The sequence below is a fragment of the Dipodomys merriami genome, unplaced genomic scaffold, assembly GCF_024711535.1.
Source record: "Dipodomys merriami isolate MVZ:Mamm:240054 unplaced genomic scaffold, mDipMer1.0.p SCAF_1, whole genome shotgun sequence".
NCBI lineage: Eukaryota > Metazoa > Chordata > Mammalia > Rodentia > Heteromyidae > Dipodomys > Dipodomys merriami.
Genome location: NW_027202270.1, coordinates 131333562 through 131352281, shown reverse-complemented (window position 1 = coordinate 131352281; position 18720 = coordinate 131333562). Strand labels below are relative to the sequence as shown.

Sequence of the window (18720 nt, the reverse complement as noted above, 5' to 3'; positions counted from 1 at the left end):
CCTCTACTTTTGACTTTTTGCTGATTAGTTGGAGGTAAGGGTCTCATGGGCTTTTCTATCTGACCTGGATTTGAACTTCAGTCCTCAGATCTCAGCTTCATGAGTAGCTAGGATTCCAAGTATGAGCCACCAGTGCTCAGCTCATTCTGAATTTGACTACTCTACTTCTCATACAATGCCTATCTTTTGGACACTGGCTTATTCTACATAGCATAATGTCCTCAAGATTTATCTATATTATAGCACAGGTCAGAATCTCCTTAGTTTCCACTTCCTTTCTATGGCTGAATAATACTGATTTTATGTATATGCCACATTTTGTTTGTCTGTTTACCTTTCAATGGGCCTTTAGGTCTCTCCTGCATTTTGGCTATTATAAAAAAAGTTGCTATAAACTTCAGTGTACAAATTTGTCTTCAAGTTCCTGCTTTCAATTCTTTTGGGCATATTCGCAGAAGTGGAATTGCTAGGCCATATGGTAATTCTACATTTAATTTTTTGAGGGATTGCCACACTGCTTTTCATAGCAGCTGTGTCATCTTTCATTCTAATCAGCAATGCAAAAGGGTTCCAATTTATCCATATCCTTGCCAGCACTTGGCTTTTTTTTTTTTGCTGTTGTTTTGTGTTTGAATAATAGCCACCCTGATAGGACAAAGGAAGATGCTTTTAATGACTATATCCATGTAAGACAACAGAGGCTCAGAGAGGTCGAATGAGTTGTTCAAGGACAGCTAGCCCAGACAGCCAGTCAGAGACAGAACTGGAATCAAAGTCTATCGCCATTGTGGTATGTTTCTTGCTTCTAATATGAGCATCCAAATGCAAACATTTCTGTCTTTGGACAGATCTCTAGTTGTGCAAGACATCTGGTGAAGGCACAAATGTAGGAACAAAACATGTTCCTACATGTACACATGCTCTTATTGAAACTACTCTACATGGGAAAGCAGCAATAACAACTTCCCCTCCATTTGCATTTCATCCTACTTAATTTAAAAATAGTCTAGTCTTTCTGGCCACCCTGTAGTCCTTTACCTTGATGTCACTGAGCTTTATTTTCTGCTTGTTTGTTTTCAGGGCTGAGGACTGAACTCAGGGCCTTGACTTGCCAGGCAAGTGCTCTTCCACTGAACTAAATGCACAAGTCCTTGGCTAGCTTTTTTAATAGCCTGCAAACATGATTGAGCCAGTCTTTGACCTTGTTGGGAATGGGAATAGAGAAGCTAAAAAGTAGAAGATGGCCCTCAGATTGCACCATTGTCTTTGAACCAAGTTTCCATGGTAACCACTCTGGTGGAAGCTGAGTCCTTAGAGTGAGGGTCTTAGTTCCACTCCTGTATTGGTTTCCTATTACTTCTATAATTAAGATGAGTTCTTCCAACATAGTAGAGGAAGGATATGGGGTTAGTGCATTCATGTTAGAAAATAGCTCTGCCACGGGGGCCTGTGTGGATACACGTAAGTGTCTCTCTGAGCTCTGGTTTCCTTATTTGACATACAGAAAGGATACAGGGGATTATATGGTTGTCATGAGGATGAAAAGTGATGATTATAAGTGCTTGGTTATGTTGTAAAACCCCAGTAAGTAACAGATGTTAAATAAATGCTAGGTAGGGTGGCTCACACCTGTAAGCCTGAATACTTGGGAGGGAGAGATTGGAAGGATCTTGGTTTTAGGCTAGCCCAGGCAAAGTGTTCATGAGATTCTATATGTCAACTAATAAAAATCCAGGTGTAGTAGTGTATACCTATCATCCCAGCTATGTGAAAATTATAAATAGGAGGATGGCAGTCCAGGATGATCAGGGCAGAAAGAGTTTATTTTAAAAAAATAAGTAAAGGAAAAAGGACTGGAGGCGTGACTTAAGTGGTAGAGCAATTGCCTAGCAAGGTCAAGGCCCTGAGTTCACCTCCCACACCAAGTACATATGTGTGTAATGGGCATAGGAAGACCCACAGGATTTATTTTATTTCTCACTGTTGTCAAGCAGCTGTGTGCATTTTGCTATATCATCATGATCAGCCTGTGTGAGAGGTTAGGCTCCTTGCAGTGCAGATGAGGAGATGCTGATGAAAGGGAGGCTGAGTTCTGGTAAATTCTGCAAGGTATGTGTCCCATGGAGTATGTTGGCTGAATCAGCACCTCAGCTGAATCAGAAGCGGGCTTCTTATGGGGGCGTGAGAGTGAAGAGCATGGGACTTAAAGAGCAGAAGAGCCAGGATGTCATCTGGGCTCTCCTTGGTACAGATACATAATGTGCTCATTGTAGAAAAAGGTATAGAAAATTTCCTTTCCTTTCCTTTCCTTTTCTTTTCCTCTCCTCTCTTTTCCTTCTCCTCCCTCCCTCCCTCCATTCCTTCCCTTCTCCCTCCCTTCTTTCCCTCCCTTCCCTCCCTTCCCATTCTCCCTCCCTCCGTTCGCCCTCCCTCCTTCCTCCCTCCCTTCATTCTCCCCTCCCTCCCTTCCCTCCCTCCCTCCCTTCTATCCTTCCCTTCCCTTCCCTTCCCTCCCTTCCTTCCTCCCTCCCTCCCTTCCTTCCTTCCTTCCTTCCTTCCTTCCTTCCTTCCTTCCTTCCTTCCTTCCTTCCTTCTTTCCTTCCTTCTTTCCTTCCTTCCTTCCTGTCTTTGCTCTGGGGACAGAATCCAGTGTCTAGTGCTTGCTTGGTAAGTCCTAAGGACATTGCCTTTGTTTGTTAGAGCTGCTATATCTTGGACTGAGTGAGTTATAAACAACAGACATTTATTTCTCTCACGTCAGGAAGTTGGAAATCTAAGACCAAGGTGTCACCATGGCAGGGTTGTGGTGAGCCACCTGGTTGAAGTTGCTTATTTTGACAAGATAATAATTGGGGGAGTCTGGATGAGAGGGAACTTCTCTAAATGAAATTTGTATACAGAAGAGTAAAACAAGCTTCTAAATTGTCACTAATTATTTAAGGAATGAGCTTGATAAGGATAATTTCCGAGGGTAAGGCTCATTTACATGATGGGATTCATGATAATCGACTTTAGCCAAATGCTAAGGTTCTAGGACGTTGGTTATAAATTCAAGGACAGAATTCAGGGTTCTTGGTGTCCTAAGCTCCTGGGTACAGTGTTATTATCTGACAAGACACAACTCACCTTTTTGCATTGGTTACTGTGAACAAGTGAGGCAAACATATATCAGCATGTATTTACAGTGCAGAAACACTTTGGTTCGGGGGCTGGGAAGGTGGCTCAGTGGTAGAGTGCTTGCCTTGTATGCATGAGGCCCTGGGTTCAATTCCTCAGCACCACAGAAGCAGAAAAAAAAAGCCGGAAGTGGCATTGTGGCTCAAGTGGTAGAGCGCTAGCCTTAGAGCTGAAGAGCTGAGGGACAGCGCCCAGGCCCAGAGTTCAGGCCCACGACCAGACCAAAAAAAACAACAACAACAAAAAAAAACACTTTGGTTCGGACCTCACCCAAGATCCATTATTTCATGAGAGCTGCCTTCCCTTTCGGTCTTTCGTGAATCCTCATTCTCTAAGTTCTTTCACACAGTGCAGTTTCACGTTTAGATATGATCTCCAGGTATCTTTTGCTCTGTTTTAACTAGATCACTGCCTCTCAGAGCACAGAGTAGGTGCTCTTAACAATGAGCATTGTCTCAGAGAGAGGAGATACGGTCAAAATGCTTGTTAGTGTAAGCAGAGAGGTGCTATTCTGAATATGAGAAAAGGCGAGACTCCTATAAATTATTATAGAAACACAGACATGTTTGTAACTGGTGTTCCTCACTAGGGCTATATATTTGAGCTCCCTAGTCTTAGTGTGTGATATAAAATATTATTTTGCTTCTACTGAAATATCCTCTTACAAACAGAGGTCCCACAGGACAGGGAGTGTGACTGGAAGTGGGTAGACCAGTTGCCAGGTTAGCTTGATTTACTTTTTAGTCATAAACTCAGGTCTCCGGGGAAAGAACTGGTCAATTTCACTTTATTTTTTGGCTTAGATCAGAAGATTGATCCTGGCAAAGAGATGTTATGTGGGACTAGGAGGTCTCTTGGAATTTCTAAACTTTCTCTGGGCCTGGGGAGTAGTCAGGAGAAGGAAATGCATCATTTGAATGCTGGCCATGGCTATGATAGTCCTGTGTGCCAACCAGAGGGAAAGAAAATACTTGCTTGAGCAAATGAACTGGAAAGTAGTTGCTCATATTTTAAACTAAGCTACAGGGTTGAAGTCCAAAGTAATATAGAGTTTTGGACCAATGACCACTTGGAAATACATTTTCTGGCTGGAAAGCAGCATCTGGTGTCAGGGCGGGAGAGGGTGATTGGAATGTTTTTTCCCTACGGGTTTTGTGCTGCCAAATACGAAGGGGCCATCTGAGCATATTTGCTTACTCCAACAGATTTCTCAGTAATTCTAACACCAGAAAGAAAATTGATGGGCTTGATGGATGCTGGTGGCCAGGTGCTAGAGTTGGGAAAAACTTTCCCAGCTACTGCTGAGCCCAGTGTAGCATTTGACATCCTGTTGGACCCCTGGTAGCCGCTCTAAGGGCTGTTGGTGGCACACAACTGGACAAATGCCACATATTCAGCTGCAACAATTTCCAGGATGCCAGATCACAAGGACTGTTTCCAGGAAGACATGTTTTTATCTTCTTCCCTGGAAGCTTAGCTAAACTTGCACACAAGTCTCACCCGTGTAGGCTGCTGGAGAAATTGCCACTGAACACTCAGGCAGGGACTGGAGGTAGCAGCTCTCTTATGGCAGAAGTAGATGCAGACTCCGAAAAACTGACCTCAATCTGGGCCCTGTCAGCTAATAACCAAGTGAAGGCCAGGTAAGTTGCAGCCTCAAAGATTGCCTATTTGCCTGCCTGTGATCAGGGACATAGGAAATATTTTGCAAGATGGTTCTGAGGGGAAATGAATCTGGGCATTGTACTTTCCTCTTCAAATGCAAAGGGTGGTATTTATTTGTGTCACTTTTTTTTTTGGGGGGGGGGTCCGGTCATGGGGCCTGAACTCTGGGCCTGGGCGCTGTCCCTCAGCTCTTCAGCTCAAGGCTAGCGCTCTACCACTTGAGCCACAGCGCCACTTCCGGCTTTTTTCTTTTTGCTTATGTGGTGCTGAGGAATCGAACCCAGGGCCTCTTGCATGCAAGGCAAGCGCTCTACACTGAGCCACCTTCCCAGCCCCTTGTGTTACTTGTTTGAATTGTTGTATAGGTGATGTACAGTGGGTTATAATTACATAAGTCAGGTAATGAGTACAGTACATTTCTTTTTGGACAATTTCACCCTTTCTTCACTCACTCTTAGTGTATCCCTCCTGTCCTCACCCACAAGTTGTATAGTTCATTTTCAATATAGTGTCTAGTGAGTACCACTGTTGTATTTGTTCACCCTGGAGGATGGTATTTATAACTTAACCCCTCTAAGGGTTGGGTTTTACCTACTCTTATCTGTTTTAATCCTGGCAACAATTTATGGCACGCATGCTATCTTTTCTCCCATTTTACAGAGGGAGAAAACTGGACCCCGGACAAGGGAAATCTTGTTTCAGGTGATACCACTAGGTGGCAGACCCACGATTTAGTAGGCTGCGGAGTGGCTGCAGAGTCCGCGGGATCAGGGCCTTGGTCCACAGTAGGGGATGACTAGTTCTATGACAGGTGTTCTTCAGTTTTGATTGGCGATCCAAAAGGACTTTGCTCTTGTTCCAGCACCCAGGCCCAGTCTGGGCCTCTTTTGTGTTGGGGGAGGGTTCTGAGGAGTGGGGGCAAGGCAAAGCCCCTGGCAAAAGTGACTGCACCGTGTGGCCGGCATAGCCGGTGTGTGTGTGTGGGGGGGCGCTGTTCGTATAATCGGGAGGAAACACCCCTCGAGAGCGGAGCTCCTCTTTGTCAGGAGCTCCGAGGACAGACGAGGAGCTAAACTTCGGGTTTACAATCTGGTCGGAGGAAAGAGCCCCTCCCGGTGAAGAACATGGGAGTAAAGCGAGGGCTGTGTCCCACACGGGCCGGCCATCACGGACCTCTGCGGGCGACGGCACTGGACCACCTCGCGCTGGGGGAGGCTGCGTGCGGCAGCTGCGACCGTTCCCAGGCCTGCCCGGGACCACCCTGCGCAGGCCGCCCCCCTCCCTGCGCGGCCGGCCCCGGAGGCTGAGTGGTTGGGCCCCGTGGAGATCTATCCCCCCCTTCCTCCCCTCTCCTCCCCTCTCCTCCCCTCTCCTCTCTCTGTCTTCTCTCTTTTCTCCCCCCCCCTCTCCATCCTCTCTTTTTTCTCCCGGTCCCCTCTCTTCCTCTCTTTTCCCCTTCCTCTCTTTCTCTCTCCTCTCATCTCTTCTCTCTCTTCCCCTCCCTCTCCCTCCCTCTCTCTTTCTCTCCTCTCTCTTGTCTTCTCTCTTCTCCCCCCCTCTCTCCCTATCCTCTCTTCTGTCTCCCAGTCCCCTCTCTTCCTCTCTTCTCCCTTCCTCTTTTGCTCTCTCCTCTCCACTCTTCTGTCTCTCTCCCCCTCCATCTCTCTCTCCCTCTCCTCCCTCTTCCCCCTTCTCTCCCCCTCCTCTCCTTGGACGGTTCACGGGGGGGGGGCGGTGTCTCTGCACCCACAGAGGGCCCGTCCTCACCCAAGCCTGTCTTTCTTTCTGGGCCCCTCCCCCCTCCCCGCCCCCCTTCCGCCCCCTCCCCGTCTCCCCAGGGCCGCCCGGAGGCTGCTGCCCCGCGGTCTCCAGCTCCGAGCGGGGGTCGGGGTGCCGGGGGCCGCTCGGTCCCGCGTGCAGCCCCGGTGGCCGCTGGGTGGGCGGCCGCTGTGGGGCTCGGTGTCACCCCCAGGGAGCTCCCTGGGGAACACTCGTCCCTCCAGCGCCCTGGCAGCCACCTGAGGACTCGCGGCTGCGCCTCGCCGCTGTCATCCGAAAAAGGGGCTTTCTGGAGGATTTTCCTTCCCCGGGCGGCTGTGACAACTCCTGCACTTGAGTTTCAAATCAACAACAAGGACCACCACAGCACGAACCCGGCATGCTGTCGGCCAGGTGGCCATTCTGCCGTGCGTGAGGCCGTCGGGGCTGCCGGCGGCTTCCGCGGGGGCCCGGGAGCCAAGAGCAAGTTACTTTTTACCCGAGTGCCTCCGGGAGCCCGCTCGGAGCCGGGCGGGCGAGCGTCGCTCCCCGGCGGGGGCGCGGAGCGCCAGACGCCCCTCTTGCGCTTCTCCCATTGGCTCTCACCTGCCAGAGGCGCGGCTGCGATGGGCCTCTCGGCCCGTCAATCAGGCCTTCCGAGCCCCGCCCCACCCTTCCCGGGGCTTTATAACGGGAATTCCCATGGCCCAGGCTCCCGCATCCAACCTGCTGCCGCCGCGGCCGGGCCGAGCGCTGCACGCGGGCGCCGCGCTCCAGCACTCGCCCGCGCTCCGGTTCCGGCTTCGGCCTCCGCGGTGGATGACCGTGTCCTCCGGACGCAAAGCCTCTACCAGCCACAACTCGCTGCCCACTCCTCGCCGTCGCGTGGGGTCCCCGAGTGAAGGAAGGCAGAGGCCCGCGTGCGCCCCGCCCCACCCCGCCTGCGCCCCCCGCCCCGCCGCCCCGCCGCCCCGCCGCCCAGCCCGACCCGGCCCGGCCCGGCTGGCACCATGCTGCCCGCGCGCTGCGTCCCGTTGCTCACGCCCCACTTGCTGCTCGCGTTGGTGCAGCTGTCCCCCGCGGGTGGCCATCGCACGACGGGTCCCAGGGTAAGTGCGTCCCCAGCCGCGCGCCCACCTGCGCGGAGGGGGGCGAGGTTGCTGCTCCCGGGTGGGGAGGGAGGAGGGCAGAGGGAGGTGTCAGACCTTGCCCCCCTCCCCACACGATCCAGTGTCCGGAGGGGTTCTTGGAGAAGGTGCTAAAATTCCAGTGCCTTCCCTCTCTTGCACCCCCCAAAACTGTCACCGGTGAGCGTTCTTCCCACACCCCTTCTCCGAGGGCATTTTGCTCCCGAATCCCCCTCCAAGGCGCCTCCGGTGCCCGGGGGAACCTTGCCCCGGGCTCAAGCAGGGCGCCCCTGCGGTCTCTCTGCACCCGGCCCCCGTGAGCTGGCGTTCTTGGCAGGCGGCGGGAGAGGGGGTGATGGGGAGGGGGAGGGGGAGGCCTGCCTGGAGAGTTTTAGGTTACCCGCGAGACACACAAGGACCTTGTGTTGTTGTTGTTGAAAAAAAAAATAAAAAGCGATCGCTGCTCATAAAACTCATAGCAGATAATTTTAATGCTCCCTCCCGCTAGCGTGGCTCCCGGCGGAGGGGTGGCGGTGGAGCGGCGGGGAAGAGCTGCGCGGGGTCGTCTTCTTCCCCTGGGTTGGTTGTGGGGAAAGTTGAGTGACTACTTGTTGAACCTTGGTCTGATTGGAGTTTCTGAACGACCTCAAACGTGCCAATTCTGTGCACAGGACAGGCTGTCCAGGGCATTGTAAAATCTCCTGGAACCCACTGTATTGCGTTCATTTCTGGTCTAGATTATTGCTTTCCCCACCCCCCCAATTGGTCTAATAAAGAATTTCACTGCTTAAAAAAATGTACTGTTAAATCACCGAGTGGTTCGCTTGGCTAAACTTAAGTCAGGCATTCTCTGGTCAAACTTCAGTTTAGGTGCAGGCAAGGGTTATTGGGGAGAAGCTATTTGTCCCCAACAGTTAGCATCGAGAGTCTTCTTGAAGGTAGCTAGAATCTCTATGAAAATAGTTAGCTCCTCAACCAACTTTCTTTGCTGGATATTCTCCAGCCCCATTTCCTGGATGGTTAGCATCATTACCACCTGTTCAGATTGTAGTTTCTTTCTTCCTCTCCTTTTTTTTTTCTAAAGCCTTTACTATATGAGAATCATCTTTATCACTATCCTGGGTGGAGGAAAAGCTTTGCAAGGCCTGATGAACTGAATTGGTTACATCCCAGTCCAGCAATCACTGAGAGATCAGATTTGTAGCCACTTAGGAAAGAAAAGTGTTTGTCTTCAGTGTTGGGCCGGCCCTTGCTTTTATGACCAGATGTGCAACAGCAGCAGTTAAAGTGCAGCAGATTAGATCCAGGGCGTGTCATAAATCCTCGACAGCAGGCATTCCCAAAGCCAGGGCAAGTTGGGGCTCTGGGAGTGACTTTTATGGATGCAGTTGAGGATGCCTTTTAAATAAAGCTGCTTGGTTCGATATTAGGACTTGAAGCTCTTAAACTCTGAGGTCAGGCAAACGAGTCATGGTGTTCTCTCCAATAATTAGGAACAGTCAAGACAGAGATGCAGACCAGAGCACCCCGACTGCAATCTGGATACCCGCCCACAGGAGGGTCGAAAGGAGAGAGGCCCTCCGACAAATGGTGGGGGGCTCGTTTGCTGTGGGCCATGTCTAATGTCTCAAGCCATATGGCTCTGCTTCCCAGTCCCTTGAAACCAAAGAAAGCCACTCCTAGGCTGAAAGCTGGGGACTTTAAGGGAAACAGAGTTTTGTTAGGTTTCTCTTCTTCTCGCTCTGAATGAGAGAGAGAGAGAAAGAGAGAGAGAGAGAGAGAGAGAGAGAGAGAGAGAGAGAGAGAGAGAGAGAGAGACAGACAGACAGACAGACAGACAGACAGACAGACAGAGAGTGGACAGAGACAGAGGAACAGAGAGAGAAAAAGAGAGAGGGAGAAAGAGAAACACTCAGAAAGAGGCTCATTATGTAATCCAGTTTATCTCAGCCTTTTGATCCTGCCTTAGCCTCCCAGGTGCCACAGTTACAGGTGAACATTACCTGGCTGCTTCCAACTTATTTAGTTTACTAATTTGCTAGATGCAATAGAGCAGAGGCAAAAACACTAAATAGGCTTGTTACGATCCCAACTACTTCTCTTTCTCCCTCTTGTTCTTTTCTTGTTCTCTTTCTTCGACACACACATATACGTGCACACGTGTGCATGTATTTAGAGAGTACTAGGGGGAAGCAGCTGTCACAAGCACTTTTAGAGGCAATCATAAGAACTACTGTTGATGAGTGTTTGGGCATTTTACACAATCTCTTATGCTTACAAGAACAAAAAACGAGAAAGCAAGTCATTTTAGTGCCATTGGACAGATAGGGAAGTAACTTGGGCTCACAGCATTGCTTGCATCACTCCCAGTGCATATGTGCCTCCGTATAGTGGCTCCCAGTCTGCATGGATATCAAGGTTGTGTGTTTTCTACACCGCTCAACAGCTACAGGGAGTGTTTATTCAACAAGGGACACTGTTGGTTCTTGTTGAAGACACAGATGGCTCAATGAGGAAATTCTGAACCCGGATGCACCAGGAGGGTCCGCAGAGAAAGTGATAAGAACATCTTTTGGTGCCTGTTTTGATAAAGGATGATGTTGAAATTCCCATCTATCTCAAAAGACTCCAGCTTCCTTCTATGGCTTTTTTGGTGGTCCAAGAAGTTGTGGCTTCAGTTGCAAGCAGTGAAGTCATAGGAAGAATAGAAACATCTGGTTGTTGCAGAATTCCCTTTGGGTACCCCTAGATCTCTTCTGCTAATCTGAGCGACAGAGGCTTAAGGATTGGCATCTTTTCCCAGCTGGCTTTCTAGGAAATCGAGAACATGCCCTTTTGGTTTAACTTTATCTGCTTCACTAATTGAGCTCCCAGGAGGCCTAGTAGACTCCAATCCTTGCTCCCTTATTTGCTTCCTGCCTTCCTTCATAAAATTCTTGACATTTGTTTGACTCTGGAAGCCAGCAGCTATCAAGTATCAGATGGGAGGCTGTTATGTAGGAAGCACCTGATTTTGGCGGGGGTGGGGAGGGTCTCTCAACAATCACTTGCCTCTACCTAGGATGCTGGTCAGGATTCTTATAATTACTGAACAGGCAGCCATTTCTTTAATCCTGCACCATTTACTGAAAATTGTGGGGGAGGGGCTCTACTAGGCTGATAGAGTCTGGCTGATGGTCAGGCCAAGTCAACTGCCTGTCAATATTTAGCCCTCTGTCTGCCCTTGAAGATGGGGAGTGGGGGTGAGTAATGAAATAATCTTGTCCAACCATGTATCCCCAGAGCTTAGCACAGAACCAGGCACTTGGTAGATATTGACTTTGCCAGTATTTGTGGAGTGTAAAAAGCAATGCAGTGAATGCCTGTTGGACAGTGATCCTCAGGCTCCACTTTTTCAATTCTTTAGCCTAACTGAGGCAGGTAGTGGATTTAGGCAGTTAAGAAATTGGAGAAAGCAGAAAGGTCAAGGGGTCTGAGTCAGAAATTGACTTTTTTCATTTTGTTTCAGGTCCACTCTTCTTTCTTCTCCAGCCTTCAAACCCCACTCCAACATAAGACTCTAAAACCTTTTCTGTGGTTCTTGATTTGGTTAGAATCAAATTACCTTGAATGATTTCTGCATTTGGTCCTTTCTCTTTGACTTTCTAATTAACTTTTTTTTCCTGATTACATCATCAGGGTTAGCTTGTTGTTCAGATAATGTCTCTTGCTTTTGTATGGGCTAGCCTCAGAACATGATCCTCCTACCTTTGCCTCCCGAGTAGCTGGGATTACAGGAATGAGCCACTATGTCCAACGAACCCTTGGTCTTCTTGAGTTCTAACTTCTACCAGACCTTCTACTGTGAGCATCTTAATATTGAGCTGTTGTCTTCAAATTCTCCACACCTATTCATCCCTCTTTGGTACCTCATACATGTTTCTGTCTTGGAAATCAGCTAATTGACAAGCTCCTTGCGGAAAGAATAGAGATCTTACTCATCAGTGGGCTTGTCACATTATAAAAGCATTCTGCTCACATGCATTGAAATGAATTGGACTGTCACCTGGAGCACCTACTCTTTCTTAAATATGGTTTTTGTTTCTTAAAAATGGAGATTTCTATTTTAAGTTTTTGTTCTCTTTAAAGGCATTAGTGGCTCATGCCTTTAATCGTAGTTACTCAGGAGACTGAGATCTGAGGATCAAGGTTTGAAGCCAGCCTTAATAGAAAAGTCCAAGAGATACAATCTTCTATTAATCAGCAATGATGTTGGACTGGAGGTGTGGCTCAAGTGATAGAGCTCCAGTCATGAGCAAAAAAGTCAATAAAAAATGTGAAGCCTGAGTTCAACCTTTGGTACCAACACACACACACACACACACACACACACACACACACACACACACACACACACACACACACACACACACACACACACACACACACACACACACACACACACACACACACACACACACACACCACACCACACCACATACCACACACCACACACGGGAGTTTGTGGCACTTATGAAAAGCTTGAAGAGGAGGCATTGAGCAATTCCATTGTGGACTAGAAAGCTGGCTTTAGCCATACCATTTTCCCTTTTTGTACCATGTATTTACCAAGCGTGAAGCAGCTTCTAGACTATTTCTATTGCATCAGCCCACCCCAGAATCTGGACCAGAGTGTGTCTTTGTTTTGCCTACATGCTGTTCCTACAATATGTGTGCTCAAGAGGAACTTTCTTTTCATATACAGAGGGCATTTTATCTCAGTTGCTACTCAGATGGTAAGCCAAGAACCTAATTCAAATATTTTGGTAGAGCTGATATGTGAAACTTAAAATAACAGAATTGAGGAGGCTGGGAAGAGGAAACAATTTCCATAGAATCTCTAGGAAATGCAATCACAATGGCAGAGACATCAGTATCATTTCATCATGTCCTGAAGTTGAAGTTCTTTTTTCCTTTTTGTGCTGGACCAGAGCTTGAACTCGGGGCCTTATATTTTTTCTTGGCTTTCCTTCCACATGGTTGTTGCTTTACCTCCTGGCATTGACCTTCAGTCTGGCTCTTTGTCGATAGTTAATTGGAGATAAAGTCTTGAGGACATTTCTGTCTGGACTGGCTTCTGTCATCTGAGTAGCTAGGATTACAGGTTGAAGCTACTAGCATCCAGCCTTGAGGTTGAATTTCTTATGACCCAGCAATTACCATGAATAAGAGAAACTACGTCTAGTAGGAGACATGCAACTCTGTTCATAAGCCTAGAAGGAGCCCAATTGCCCTTCAGAGGGAGAGCAGATTAATGAATTGTGATAGATTCACATAATGGAAAATTATACACAGCCAAAACAACTGAGACATAGAAAAATATTGAACATTGGCAATATAATGTTAAGTAAAAAGTATGCTAAGGGATGACATCTTTTATAAACTTATAGATAACTAAAATAAAATGAAATATTACATACAGCTACAATAAGATGCTTTGAAAAGAAAAATCAAAGTAATGGTGGACATGATCAAGGTGAAGTCAGGCAAGGCAGAATGGTAGATTAGTGGAGAACCTATAGGGTGAGTATGAGTTAAAGTCAGTAGTTTTCCCTTTGTGGTAAGAAGGATGGCTTTGAAGATATTTGCCCATTATTAAAGTTCTCATGGCTGATGAGAAAAAAGTCAACACTGTATAAATCAATATTAAGTATGTCATGAACCAAGGATTACAAATAATTTAGTTCTTTGCACCTCAGGCCTAATGAACAAAAATTTGTTGGGTCAGGGAAGCCTTTCTTACCTCCTGCTTCTCTCTTCCAGATGAGCATGGGGTCCTAGCCAAGATACTCCACTGGAGAATGGTCATTGTTTCCATTTGTGTGTGTGTGTGTGTGTGTGTGTGTGTGTGTGTGTGTGTGTGTGTGTGTGTGTGTGTGTGTGTGTGTGTGTGTGTGTGTGTGTGTGTGTGTGTGTGTGTGTGTGTGTGTGTGGATACTGGAGCTTGAACTCAGGGCCTGGAGGCTATCCCTTAGCTTTTTCATTCAAATCTGACACTCTAATATTTGGGCCACAGTTCCACTTACGGCTCTTTCCTGGTTAATTGGCAGTAGAGTCTCACGGACTTTCCTGCCAAGGTGGCTTTAAACCATGATCCCAGATCTCAGCCTCCTGAGTAGCTGTAATTACAGATGTGAGCCACTGGTATCTGGCTGGTTATTGTCTTTTGCAGGCCCAGGTCTTGGCATAGGTACTAACATCAGGTGGCTGAAGCTAACAGGCAGTGGGCAATCTTTCCTGTCCTTTGCTCAGAGAATCAATCTGGTGTATCTGAACCCCAAGCCCTACCCAACAGAATGGCTCACTAGCTGGTGGGCTTCAGAAGTCCTATTTGCCAGAAGTAGAGGGTGGAGGCATGAGGCCTGTTTCTAGTTTGACACCTAACTGCCTTCTCCCTTCTTTGCAGGGGCTGGAGGGGTGGGGGAGAAGGAGGAGGTGGCATGCATGGCTCTGCATAGCAGGTACAGAACAGCCTTTCTCTCCAAACCACATAGAGATTTATTGTTCAGGCAGCCAAGTGCTGGCAATGCTGCCAGTGGTGGGACATGTCAACATGGACGGCCCCTCCTTCTGTGTTTGTCACTGCTGAGCTGTTTGGGAGAGGACAAGGGTTGAGTTGCTGATGAGAAATTGATTGGAGCTGCTGGCAAGGCCTGCCAGACAGGGTTAGCATTGTGCATGCTATGTGCTCTGCACAGACTAGAGTCACTGAGGGGATAAGAGAAGTGGGTCTCTATGATCACTTGGAGCTATTTCCATAAGGACCCAAAGCAACACAGGTAATTGTAGCAATGAATCGAGTTTTCCTTTGCATCTGACATCATTCTGGACTAAATTGCTCAATCACACATTAACCTTCCCTTTGGCCACCATGGAGCTCTGTGAGTTTCCAGACATTGTTTCAGTGGGGAAGAGAGGCAGAGAGGGGCAGCCTCTACACAGCTCTGGTCTCAGTGAAGCCTGTCCCCACATTGGGAAGACCAGGACAGAGTGAGGTCCCATGAGGTAATGTGTCAGGTGTATTGAAGCCAGGCAAATACACTGCTTATGCCAGCAGCTTTGCCCACGCTCCTTGAAGAAACAGGTTTCTTCCTCCTCCTCCTCCTCCTCTTCCTCCTCCTCCTCCTCTTCTTCCTCCTCCTCCTCCTCCTCTTCTTCTTCCTAGAATGCCTTAGTTTTAGGACTAGACAAATATTTCTAGGACAACTCTGGGAGTTTGTGAATGTCTTTGGATCTATGTATTTTTGAAAACTCTGCAAAGCCCCTGGAGGAGGGGACACAAAATAGGTAATAAGTGAGTGAGGTGGAAAGTGTTGTAAAAAAATGTAAATCACTCCTGGTATTCAGTGTCGTTGCCTTACTTAAAAACAATGGTATAGGCTATCTAATAGAGATTTCTGAAAGGGCAGAAAACTGGGCCTGCACTGTCCTATATATTAGCCCTATGTGGCTATTACAAGAAATGTGGCTAGTAGAACTGAGGCTAGTGGGCACTATATAGATAGCGTTGATCTCTGCCCAATGCGCCCAGCTCCAGCCTTACCTCCTATGATGTCCCAGACTCCAGCTGCATGGAACCATGTCCTGTTCTCTCCTCCTCTTCCCTTTCTGTCCCTCAAAATCCTGCCAATGGTTTGGAAGATCCTATGCTGTCTCTAATCCTCTTCGATCTGTTCCCCTCCCCTCTCCCCCATGGTGTTAAATCCTTTCAACTTCTTGTGCTTTGCCTCCTCTTGTGACGGTGTATATGTTCCTACCTGCTCTGGGGGCCAGCCCACCAGGGCAGCGTCAGCACAGGTGTGGATGCAGCAGAATCAGCTTACCATCAGAATCTGCTCCTCTGAGCCTGGCCTAGTCATTAAACCTCTTGGCCTTTCAAATCTCTGGTTTGTTCAGTGGAGGACTCAGCATCTAGATTAAGGAGGGGTGTGGTGGCTAATGTTCAATGCAGTCTCTTTCTTTAGCTGTAGTAACAACTTATCCCTATTTAATAGTTTAAATGACACCAAGTTCTACAGATCAGAAATCCAATGAGGGTCTCAATGAGCTAGAAAACCAGCATGTCTAAATTTCTCATGGGAGACTTTAGTGGAGAATCTATTTTCTTTCCTTTTTCAGTTTCTAGAACCTGCCTGTATTCTTTGCCTCACTGAATAAACCAATGAACCTCATGGCGCCACCTTCAGAGCCAGTAATGGCTGGTCAGGTCATCTGTCTGTCTGCCTGTCTGTCTGTCTGTCTTCCTCCTATTACTGAATTAAGAACCCTTTTGATTATAAGAGGTTTATTTGGGTAATGGAGATCAATCTTATTTTAAGGTTGCTTGATTAGTAGATTTAATTCAGTTAGCAACCTAATTCCTGGTCATGTAACATGACGTTATTAGGGCTAGGAAATGCATACTTTTGGGGACCAAGACTCTGCTTTCCACATTTACTATTTATTTTTATATATTGTGCTGGTACTGAAGATATTTGCTCAATGATAGCACTCTACCACTTGAGCCACACCTCTACTTTTGGCTTTTTGGTGGTTAATTGGAGATAAGAGTCTCATGGACTTCCCTGCCCAGAGTGGCTTTGAACTTTAATCCTCAGATCTCAGCCTCCTTAGTATTACAGGCCTAAGTTTTGCTTCCTTCCATATTTATTAAAGGTCTAGTACAGTACCTGTACTATAAAGTATCATGCACATGGAAAGCACATGGAAAATTGGAGCATTCTTATGACTTGTATTTTGCCTCTTTTAGAGTGTAAGGCTCTTATGGAGAATTGGCTTATTTTCTTTATAGACTCCATCTTTACCCAAGAGCAGGTGCTTAGTAAATGTTTATTGAATAATGGAATTTTCAATAAATGCAGATGTTTTCTCTCCTCATAAATATATATTGGACAGTAAAGAGAAGTAAAATGCAAACCAGAATATACCAGCGCCCTTTTGCAAAAGAAGTTGGTGTCATATAGAAAGCAGGTGGATTACAGGCCATGCTTTAGTGGTGGTTATCATGGGTATGCCTAATTTCTGTGAGATATATTTTTAGCAATTCTTAAACTAATTCAGTTTATAATGACTGTCTTTTAATCCTAGAGGAAAATATTGAGATTCATCAAACAACACCAGACATGTCCCAATCCAGAGCAATTCTTAACCTGTAAACCTAGTCTTCGTCAGATCCAACTGGTTGTATTCACGTTGGACTGGCTTTTAGGGCTAGTAACTATTAGTGCTAGGCCTCCCACTTCTTTTCAGCTGGCTTTGAACTCAGTCTGCTTGAAAGGAGAGTTTTCAATTAACCTCAGCAGGACATACCTGTAAAAATTTATTTATTGCTGCTGGTGGGAATATAAATTAGTACAATCACTTTGTAGAATTATGCTTGAAGCTGTATGTACTTCTTGACCTTGTAATTCTGCTCTGTTACATACCCTAGAGAAATGTACCTAAATGCCTACGAAGACACATGTACAGGGACGTTCATAACAGCATTCTTGGGTGCTAGAAAATATTGGAAACGAGTTAAATGTCTGTCACAGGAGAATAGGACAATACATTGCAGTTCAGTACATCCAAATAATAGACTACTATATAGCACTGAAAACAATTACCTAAAGCTATCCTTAGTGTGCCTCAATTTCATAACTGAAAAAGTGAGTGAAAAAAAAGTGAGTGAAAAAAGGCAAATTTTGGAAGAATACATATACCATACTACTATTTACATAAGGGTTGAAAGTATGCAAAGACTATCCATTGCTTAGGGGTACAAACAGATATGAAAATATATAGGATAAAAGGATGAAGGAGGAGAAGAATATGGAGGGATGTATAAAAGACTTGCAGTGCACTGATAATGTTTTTTATTTCTAAATTGGGTGATTAGTAAGGATTTTTAAAATTTAAATATTTTTACATGTGTTGAATAAAACATAAGGAAGTTTGAGTAAAGGATTAAAGCACATTAAATATATTCCAACAAGGGATCTTTTTTTCTTTTCTTTTTTTGATGCCAGTTGGAGGAACTCAGGGCCTAGGTGCTGCCCCCGAGCCTTATTGCTCAAGGCTAACATTCAACTACTTGAACCATAGCTCTGCTTCAGGCTTTTTGGTAGATAATTAGAGATAAGAGTCTCGTGGACTTTACTGCCTGCTTGGCTTTGAACTGTGAACCTCAGATCTCAGATAGGATTACAGGTGTGAGCCACTAGCCCCAGCCTAATGTGGTTTTTAAGAACAAATAGAAGTGGTGTTTTTGTGAGGCTTCTCTGCTAAGTCCTGTTCAACCTGTGTCTGCTCTCTTTGGAAGGCCAGTGATCTTCAACCCACCTTGGAGCCCTTCTCTTCTCCCATCCCACTGCATCTGCTAGCCACTTCCTCCTAGCTTTCCTGCGACCCTGAGGCCACATTTCCTCCCCTGAGCTCTGACCCTGCTGCAGGCTGCTGTCTCTTGTCTGTCCCTTGTCCCCTGGGTGTTTTACAGTGTTAGTGTCCCTCCCTGCGAGTCCCAGACTTCTACTCTTCTATGTGCTTGCTCTCCCTGAATGGTTATGAATGAGGTCCATTATTTTCTCTCTCTCTCTTTTTTTTTTACTATTAGTTTTGAATTTTCAGAGTTGTCAAATAAAAACCCAAGTTAAATCTGAATTGCAGATACAAATGTTCATATAAGTAAGTGTGACCCCAATTAAAAAATGGCTTAGGTCTGGGATGCAATGTCCTGGGATGCAATATCCCCAGCACCAAAAAAGAAAAGACAACAACTTTGGCTGGCGGGGGGGGGGGGGGGGGGGAGGATGGGAAGGGATGGGAAGGGGAAACAAAGGAGGAGGCAACAATGCTTGATAAAAAATGTACTCATTATCTTGCCCATGTAATTGTAACCCCTCTATATGGTATTCTCACAATAAAAAAATGAAAAGACAAAAGAAATTATGTTAAAATCAAAACCTCAAACAGCAAT

General features: G+C 46.5%; 1 protein-coding gene across 3 annotated transcripts in view; it reads left to right on the top strand.

Moving 5' to 3' along the window:
- The first annotated feature begins 6830 nt into the window (after positions 1-6830).
- Smoc1 (SPARC related modular calcium binding 1) overlaps positions 6831-18720 on the top strand; it is a 167783-nt gene continuing 155893 nt past the window's right edge. For 2 of the 3 annotated variants that reach the window (XM_070031215.1, XM_070031207.1), the window contains exon 1: positions 6831-7709. In XM_070031215.1, coding sequence (XP_069887316.1) covers positions 7611-7709 — 99 coding nt within the window. In that variant the 5' untranslated portion in view covers positions 6831-7610. The remainder of the gene's footprint in view (positions 7710-18720) is intronic. The other variant, XM_070031224.1, reaches the window with a different exon arrangement.